This window comes from Durio zibethinus, chromosome 4 (assembly GCF_047325235.1).
Source record: "Durio zibethinus cultivar Kanyao isolate XHJ-2024 chromosome 4, ASM4732523v1, whole genome shotgun sequence".
Taxonomy (NCBI): Eukaryota; Viridiplantae; Streptophyta; class Magnoliopsida; order Malvales; family Malvaceae; genus Durio; species Durio zibethinus.
The window spans coordinates 11,829,178-11,837,948 of NC_143165.1; the positions used below are offsets into that span (position 1 = coordinate 11,829,178).

Below are 8,771 nucleotides of genomic sequence, written 5' to 3' on the forward strand. Positions count from 1 at the left end.
AAATGCATTTCCGCTTTTTTTTAATACACTCCAATTTTTTTTCCAAAAATTTTTGTAATTGAAATTATTAAAATAATCCTATAACAAATTTTATAACATTCAAAAATCTATTTTCAAGAAGTCATAATACTCTCAAAAATGTATTTTCGAAAGTGTTAAAAGTGAAATTTTATGAAAAATTATAAAAAAAAATTATTAAAATTATTTATAAATACATGTAATAAAAAAAGTTATTACTAAAAAATCATAAATTTTAAAATATTAAAAAAATTACTTTTACTATTTTCATTTTAAAAAGAATAATATTTATAAGACTCTAATTAGATTAAAGATAAAATAGTAAATTTATGATTTTTTTTTATAATAATAACTTTTTTCATTATATTAATTTTAAATAATTTTAATAAAACTTTTTTATATTTTTTTTATAAAACTTTACTTTTCACTTTCGAAAATATATTTACGAAAAATATTATGATCTTTTAAAAACGCATTTTCAAAAAATGTTATAACTTTTAAAAATTGATGGATACCTGAAAAATTATAAAAATATATATATTTAAATAATTTTACTTAAAAATATTAAAAAAAAAAAAAATGGATTTAGAAGCATTAACCCATCGAGGCCATATAGTATATTGGGGTCAAGATTTTTAGTTTTTTTACCGTACCCTTCCATCCCGCACATCATCGGTTTGGATTTCACCAGCCAAAGGGCAATCTGGTAAAAATAAAAACGGAATATTCCATCAGTTTCAGTACTTTTATTTTACTGTTTTTTTTTTTTTCACTGCAGTTCACTTCGCTCCACTTCACCTACACGGTCCAAAGACAAAGAAATTGAAGAAGAAAGAGAGACAAAGGGTGAAATGGCTTGGTGTAGTTTAAGATCAATCCATGTTCCAACCATCGATGTGGGCGTACTACGCACTCGCCCTCCATTAGCGGCAGCTGTTGGAGTTGTTGCTGGCTCTTCCTTGTGGCGATCTTCCTCGAGAAAAGCCTCTCCTTTTGCTTGCTTAAGCCTTTCCACTTCTCCTGGTAAAAAAGAATGACTATCATTAAAAGAATATTTCATTTCTTTTCATTTCTTTTTACCGTTTGATTCTGAGCTTTCTCTGATGGGTTGTTGTTGAAAATGGTTGAAAATGGGTGAATCTGTTTCCACTTGAACGTTAGGTTTAATTGATCATAGGTTTTTTACTCTGTAAAATTCTTTTCTTTCATTGTCACATTTCTGCTTTTCTTATGGGCCTTGGTTTCATTTGACGCTTGGGGTTTGTGTCTATGCCTTGATTGTAGGGATAAAGGAGGCTGTGGCAACTGATAAAGCTCCAGCAGCATTGGGACCGTACTCTCAGGCCATCAAGGCCAATAATCTTCTCTTTGTCTCTGGTGTTCTTGGCCTTATTCCAGAGGTTTGTGACATTTCATTGAAGGTTCTTCAGTCTTCATATGTTAATGTTTGAGTTCTAGATTTCGATTACATGCACAAGGTATTGATCAGTGGCGGATCCAGGATTTTTCTTCAGGCCATCCACCTATAATATATATAAAATACCGTTGATGGATTTATCAAATTTATTGACGAAAAGGGTGTCCAAGAGAAAATTTTAGGGGTGTGGAAAAAATTTTCCTTCAAATTATTTTGTTTTCAATCTTTGGGGATGTTCATGAACACCCCACTGAACCATTTGGATCCGCCTCTGGTACTGAATATGTCTATTGATTTTCTATTCCAGACTAGAAAGTTCATTTCAGACAGTGTAGAGGATCAGACAGAGCAGGTAACCTTCTAATATGTGAACTAATGATCCTATAAATGTGCTATTTTAGCTTTCCTATTATCGAATTGAACACACGTTGTTAAGAGATGCTTCTATGGAAATCTACAGTTACTTAAAAATATGGGAGAAATACTGAAAGCTAGTGGTGCTGACTATTCTTGTGTTGTTAAGACAACAATTATGTATGATCCTTCTTGACTTTATTCTGCCAATTTTGTTTGTTATGTTGATGGGGGTTGATAGTCTTTAATGGATAAGATCTTTATCATTTCTCTGGTCTCCTTCATGCAGGCTGGCCGACTTGAAAGACTTCAAGAAAGTAAATGAGATCTATGCCAAATGTGAGTACAATAGTTAAGTTAAAATCTGTTTATGTTCAAAAATGGTTTCATATAAGGTTTTGTGAGTTTGTCTTAAACCTCATGTTCATTGTCAGAGTTGACGAAGGAAAACAAGAACATAGAATCATATATACATAACTTGGTATTTGGATTTGAGTTAAAATAATGGAGTAGACTTAACCCCTGAATTATCATCTGATAAATCTGGCATTACAATCAATCAGCTTGTTCTGCTGGCCAGACATATGATGGATGCCAATGCCATTTCCATTTTCAGCAAATCTGACTAAAAAATTCGAGTTGTCCATAAGGACTTTCACTGCTGTCACATGTGTTAATCTGAACATTGCATTGAAATAAAATACAAAAGTTATATGTGGGGTGTTTACTTCTTGATTGATGAAGCTTTACTATAAACTTGTGACTCATCAAAATTGTCGACTAAAATGGGAGGAATGTTTTGTGACTTTTCCTCCTCCATAGGTGGCTTGATAACATCTGTAGAAACCAGATTTTCTAATTCAGTCTCCCCACATGGTTTGTGCTGCAGACTTTCCTTCACCTGCTCCAGCTCGTTCAACATATCAGGTAGCAGCATTGCCGTTGGATGCCAAGATTGAAATCGAATGCATTGCTGCACTCAAGGCATGATGAAAGGGAGTTTGTGCAGAAAAAGTCGAAGTTATTAAGGAGGAAAATGAGCTTCTAGATTATAGTCTTTTCGACTTTGAATTTGGCTGTCATTTCTAATTTCTTTGGTGAACTTGTTTAAGACTCGAAAAGAGAAAAGGGTAGTTAAGATGCAGCTATCTAATTGCAATTAGTGATCCCATTTGGCATCTAGAAACCAGCAATTCATGTAGCAGCTACAGTGAGTAAACTTAAATGTGATTTTGAACTTAATAAAAGTCTGAGTTGTTCTGAATTTATATATTTGTTCTTGTTTAGCCAGAGCAGATAATCGTTGTTCTTCAATGTAGGAGATGAATACGATCGAATACCGTGTATACTATCACCTCTACTGCTCAGATTTTCTTCAGTGCAATGCCTGGTTGATAAACCTCCATAACAGCTAAATCACGTACGTACCTACTAAAGAACAGTAAATCGAATACTTTGATATCTTGCCAGTTTATCATCGTCATCAGTGCAAGTTTCTCTTGCTGAATGGGTCCCTCCCGGGCCACCGCTCTGGTGGGTGTGAGCAGGGTTGGACCCAGACTTCTTGTTGGGGTAGACATAAGCAAAACAATTTTCCAAGCCTTCATGATCTGGTTCACAACAGGAGTAATTGTGCCTGCTGATGACAATTCTTTACATTAGACCTGCCAAATATGTATTTGTTCTACAAATAAATCCCATATTAAATCTTTCATATGAACGCACCTTAAAATAATTTTTGTAAGACTACCAAAGCATGAAATAGTCTTTTACTTAATCATAATTTCATATTTGCCACTGTTTTAAGATTGTTTGTTTTTAGATTTGTTTCATCTCTCTCTCTTAGCTGTAAGATTTTATCAGAGGAAGAAAATATTTCATTCTGTTAACTTCTGAATCAATCCAGTATTGAATGCAGCCTATCAGCCACAAGAATCCAGCAGTTTATTAGGAGTGCTTCACCATTTTTCTTTTACAAAAGGGATCGCAGTTGATGATTGAAGATAGGAGTTAATAGAGGTTGAAATTTGAATTTCAGACATATTTCTTAAGAATATAAATACCATCTGTTAAGAGTAATTATATAATCCAACGGATTGAAAACCAAATAATCCTTATTCTATTCGGGTTGGCCACAGATAGTAACCCAGTCGGTCAGAGAATACTATTGTGGTCCTTTATTTTATCCATAGGAAGTTCAAAGAGGCATCTCTTATAACAAAATTACAAAAAATTAGAGAGGAAAATATTATCATTTCAGTCTACCTTGAATTTGTTTTCCTTGCTCGGATCCTAGGGATAAAGTACAAATGGCATACATTACTTTCTCGATTACAAAGAGAGTGACTATGGCTCCCGGGCAGATTACAACAACGGATGAAAGGAGGTGGTCCAACAGTTTCATCAAGACCATCGTACCAAGATATCAACATAAGGGATGCAACGGAACTCTCAGCATAGCATGAGCTAAGGTGCAAGAATCGGATAACCAGAGAATCTATAAATCCATGAGGCCAATCAGGTGTCCATATTCACATGCTCCCTCATCTTTTATCCAGTTTTGTATTAGCAGCAGAAGTTGCCTAATTCAGCTACCGTGATGAACAAGCTAGGCTGTTGAAATCACCATCTGGTTCTACATCTTCTGTTTAAGAACATGCCGCAATTGGACCTTCTGACTTTCCATTCTTGCCTCCAAAAGTTTTGACTTCAAGCTATTCTTCTGTGCACCACGAGGCCATTCGATGCACCCTTTCATCCCTCTGGTTATGTGTGGATGACCAGAGTCAGGTGAACTCCACTGTCCCACCAAGTCTGGGGGGCTGAGCCCACCTTTACCTGACCGTCGATCTGGGGACATAATGCCTCCATTTGACTTCCTTCCATTTGAAAGCCTGCCATTTGTTCCTTCTACTGAGATTATCTTGTAATTTTCTCCATCATTTGGGCATGATCTCCAAAGCCTTGCTATTGACGTCACCTTCTTCAACTGTCTAGCAGGCAATGAGCAAACTTCGCTAATTTCTGTGATTGGGGTATCTCGACATGCATTATCTTCCCATTCAGTTCCACTACCTGAGAAATTGCTGTCCTGATGATTCTTGTTCACAGATGCAGCACTTCCTTCTGGTGAATAACTTGAGTCCTGATCCTCAAGATGGCTGACAGTTTCCCACCCACTCTCATCTTCTTCTATCTCATCATTCTGATCAACACACACCTTTGAATGTGTCAGAATGCCGTCTTTTTTTACAATGCTCATTTCAGGACTCACCATATGAACTTTTGGGGCATGGCTGGGAGGACTATGTGCAACACATGGTTCAATTTCCCTTTCATTGGCTTCGGCTAAAGCTACATCTTCAAAAACAGTGAAAATGTCATCTCGGTTTGAAGGCTTATATGTAAATTCCTTGATTTCTTGGACATTGACTGAAACAGCAGCCTGTCTAAGCGATTCTGCTACTCTCATGTCTTTCACATCCAGAGTTCCAGTTCTTGACTTTAGAAAACTCTCCAAATCCGCTACAAGCTTGTTCATCTGTGAATACCTCTCTTCAAGGGCCACCTTTGCATCAATGAGCTTCATCTGAACACGTTCTTCACGCCAGACCTCAGCCATCTGCAACATCTTTCTTTCCTCATCGACTTCCTCTTGAAGCTTCATGGAAACTCTCTTTATTGCTTCCACTTCAGCCTTGTCTTCTCCAATTTCCTTAGCAAGCTCATCACATACTTCTTCAATTAGTTCTCTGGCCTTTCTTTCCTTTTCATAGTCCTGCATATATTGCTTTGCTGATAACTTGGCAGCAGCCAGATCATTCACCAATTTGGAATTGACAATTTCCAGCCTCTGGCGATTTTTCTTTTCTCGGTTCAAGTCAGCTTTAACATCATCAACAAATGCACGTATTTTCTCATGCTCTCTACTCCGCCATGCAGCCCTTTCCTCGCTAACTTTCCTCAAGAAGTGCTCAAGTTTCTTCTTTGAGGACCGGCGCTCAGTCTCAAGCTCCTCAATGCGAGCTCGAGCCTGCTCTAGCTCAGCTTCAAGGGCAGAAACAATTGATACAGCACTTACTTGTTGGTCAATACGCTTCATGTGGCTGTAAATTTGCCGTACCTCATCTGTTGTTTTTAAGCAAACAGGATCCCACTTTGTTGCCCCCTCCATCACAGAGTTTGAAAATTGAATTGAAGGCTCAATCTTAAAAGGGAAAAAGCAGCTAAGATCAGAAGAGTAAAGAAATCAATTAAAAGGTAGGGAATTAAAGAAATCGGTATACAGAGTATGCACCTCTCACTGCTTTTTTCATGCATTACAGCAAGCTACAAGCATGTTTGACAAATTTAAGAAACTAAGAAACAAAAGGCAACAAAGCCCTCATTTTGCATTGTTTAAGTTTTTCTTTAAATATCCGTCATTGAGTGATTTCCCTAGTTTATCCCAGAGTTCAAGTGTTTGGTGGCAATCCATTATTTTTTATCTTGATCTTGTTCATTCAAGTGATAGAACTAACACCGTGTTGACTCATGTACTAATAAATGCAAGTAATCAGTATTTCTATTCTTTTCCCTCCTAGTTTGTCCAGATTTGTCAAGAATCTCTCATAGGCAATGATAATGTTAAAGGTTTTAATAGACAAATAATATACCTGTCCAGCACATGATTAAATTTTCATACCAATAAATACTAAATTATTCTGCATTTATCTAGGACCAAGCATTCGGCTTTGGTAACATTTGAAATGCCAGAAAGAGCCAAAAAGAAATGGTTTTTTTCTTTCAAAAAATCACCAAAATGGAAAAAAGCAAACCCCACTTAAGGAAACCACCAAATGTGGTACCACATGCTGCATGGCACATGTGCCGCATGACTTAGATGACAAAGGTTTGGTTTCCTCTGTGAGTTCCATTCAATGCTTTCCATATTGATCAGGTCATTAAAAGTTCAAGATTCAGTTATGGAGCTCAAGGAAGCTATCATACCTTATGTGGGAGGCCATTCTTTGTGCCAGAGAAAGAACTAGAGCTCTGCAATGGATCCTTTGCATCTGAACCATAAATTTTGTCCTTGTGATGATAAAGGAATGGGACACCCATAAAATCGTTACCAGGCTGCAGGAAATTACAAATTGATGAACTCAAAATGTTCGAAATCATGAATCAAATCTCATATTGCTTAAATACAACCGATCGATCAAGAAGCAAAACAGTAAAACTATCAATAAAGACAGCAAGCAGCACGACTTTCAGAAGCAATTTAAACAAATTGTCAAACATATTCATCGAGAATCAAGCAAACAGAAATACCATTGAATAGTGTAACTCTTTATCATGAAAATATCCATACAAATCCTGTAAAACCCACCTTGGAAAAGCCTCTTATAAATAGAAAAATAAATCCATACCATAGCATACAATGATGATAAACTTCAAACATTATAAATGCATTAAAAAACAGATTGTTTGGGCGAAAAATCATATCAATCAATTATATTTAGCAATTACTGAAAGCTTCATCTTTTTACATGCAGCAGAACCTAAGGCATTATAAATATAAAAATAAAAAATAAAAAATTGAACAATGAACAATAATGGCATTATAAAGATCAGCATTATTTTCTGTATCAAAGCTTAAAACCTCAAATGTAAGTATCAAATTAAAAATTTTTAACAAGAAAAATATCCAGAAATAATCCCTTCAAAATCACACTTTTGATCATATCATTCTCATTATAACAAAAGCCTATAAAGACAGGAAAAAAAATATATAAAGGCAAAGATCTTGGAGCCACAAAAACGTTAAAAACTCACCTTAAACCCTAATAGATCCCTCCTCCTGTGTTCGCCACCGGGGGTCACCGTCTCCGGCAGCTGCAACCGCCACAATCCAGCTGCAAGCTTCCTAGCAGACACCGTCGAAGCTCCTTTCCTCCGTCGTCCCCGACAACCACCTTTCCGGCCACCATCCTCCTCATCCTCGAGCTCCTCATCAACTCTGCCTTTCTGTCTCCCTCTCTCTTTCTCCTCCATCTTCCATTTCAACAATGGCGTCTCTGGCCTGCTTCGCCTCCCCACCACCGGTGCACCGACCCGCCTCCACCTCGTGTTCCGTGTCCTTCGCTTCGTCGTCGGCTTGAGACCCGCGTCCGCTGGATTCCTCCCCGAAAATGTCTCCGGCAAACTCGCTTTCCCCGTCACCTTCATCCCTCTCAAACTCAAACCTCTTCCATCAACATTCCAAAACAAAACCCAAAATTTCCTTCTCTTTTAGAAAAAGAAACCAACCCAAATTAAAAAAAAAAAATAGTTTGTAAATTTAGTGAATATGGTGAGTGGAAAAAACAAAAATAAAAAGAAGAGAGAGAGATAGAGGAATAGAGAGAGAAGCTGAGCTGAGCGAGGACTGAGAGAGTCTGTTTTTATGTTTTTTTCTTTGCTTGTTTCTAAAATGGAGAAAAGGACGTACCCCAGATGTGTATTGAAATACGGTAATAGATTTACGTATTTTTATACAGTCAACGTATACTGAGACTTCTGGATAAGATACGGTGCCGTTTAAGAGCGACAAGGACGGGGCTTTGCACGAGCGTGAGCACTTTGGTTGCTTGATTAGCGGTGGCCGGTGGGTTGCAGAGAGACGTTGTGGATTTATAATTTTAAATGGGGGGATTAAACGACCTCGTTTTGAATGGTTGGAGCAGATTTTATAATTAGGGTATAAATCTTGGAAATTAAGATAATTTTTTATAATAAAAAATATTTATGAATTAATTTTCAAATATTTATCATCGTTATAAAAATTATAAAAATATAATTTCTTATAAATTTATTAGATTCAAGAGAAAATATATTCAATAAAGCTAAAAACTCTTTACCACTCAATAAAAAAAATCAAAGATTTTTTTATTTTATAAAGTTAAAAATTTTGTGATAATGCTCATTTTTTTTAATAAAAAAATCTTAAATTTTAATTCTA

General features: G+C 36.3%; 2 protein-coding genes across 2 annotated transcripts; one reads left to right on the top strand and one right to left on the bottom strand.

The window, feature by feature from the left end:
- The first annotated feature begins 793 nt into the window (after positions 1-793).
- On the top strand, positions 794-3,057 carry LOC111288485 (reactive Intermediate Deaminase A, chloroplastic-like). The gene is made up of 6 exons (XM_022879391.2): positions 794-1,041; positions 1,303-1,418; positions 1,743-1,787; positions 1,896-1,969; positions 2,079-2,128; positions 2,679-3,057. Exons 1-6 carry the CDS (start codon positions 870-872, stop codon positions 2,777-2,779), a joined length of 558 nt encoding a protein of 185 aa, XP_022735126.1. The 5' UTR covers positions 794-869; the 3' UTR covers positions 2,780-3,057.
- A 966-nt stretch (positions 3,058-4,023) lies between these two features.
- LOC111288486 (uncharacterized) lies at positions 4,024-8,462 on the bottom strand. Its single transcript, XM_022879392.2, has 4 exons — positions 8,262-8,462; positions 7,607-8,059; positions 6,779-6,907; positions 4,024-5,996 (listed from the first exon to the last, which is right to left on the bottom strand). Exons 2-4 carry the CDS (start codon positions 7,997-7,999, stop codon positions 4,425-4,427), a joined length of 2,094 nt encoding a protein of 697 aa, XP_022735127.2. The 5' UTR covers positions 8,000-8,059; positions 8,262-8,462; the 3' UTR covers positions 4,024-4,424.
- Positions 8,463-8,771: the final 309 nt, after the last annotated feature.

Excerpts from the sequence above, each read along its gene's own strand:
- LOC111288486 (XM_022879392.2), bottom strand. The coding sequence starts at position 7,999 with ATGAAGGTGACGGGGAAAGCGAGTTTGCCGGAGACATTTTCGGGGAGG. Across the intron at positions 6,908-7,606 it reads GGGATCTATTAGGGTTTAAG|CCTGGTAACGATTTTATGGG; the intron begins GTGAGTTTTTAA and ends AATTTCCTGCAG. Across the intron at positions 5,997-6,778 it reads AGAATGGCCTCCCACATAAG|ATTGAGCCTTCAATTCAATT; the intron begins GTATGATAGCTT and ends TTCCCTTTTAAG.
- LOC111288485 (XM_022879391.2), top strand. The coding sequence starts at position 870 with ATGGCTTGGTGTAGTTTAAGATCAATCCATGTTCCAACCATCGATGTG. Across the intron at positions 1,419-1,742 it reads TTCTTGGCCTTATTCCAGAG|ACTAGAAAGTTCATTTCAGA; the intron begins GTTTGTGACATT and ends TTTCTATTCCAG. Across the intron at positions 1,970-2,078 it reads GTTGTTAAGACAACAATTAT|GCTGGCCGACTTGAAAGACT; the intron begins GTATGATCCTTC and ends TCCTTCATGCAG.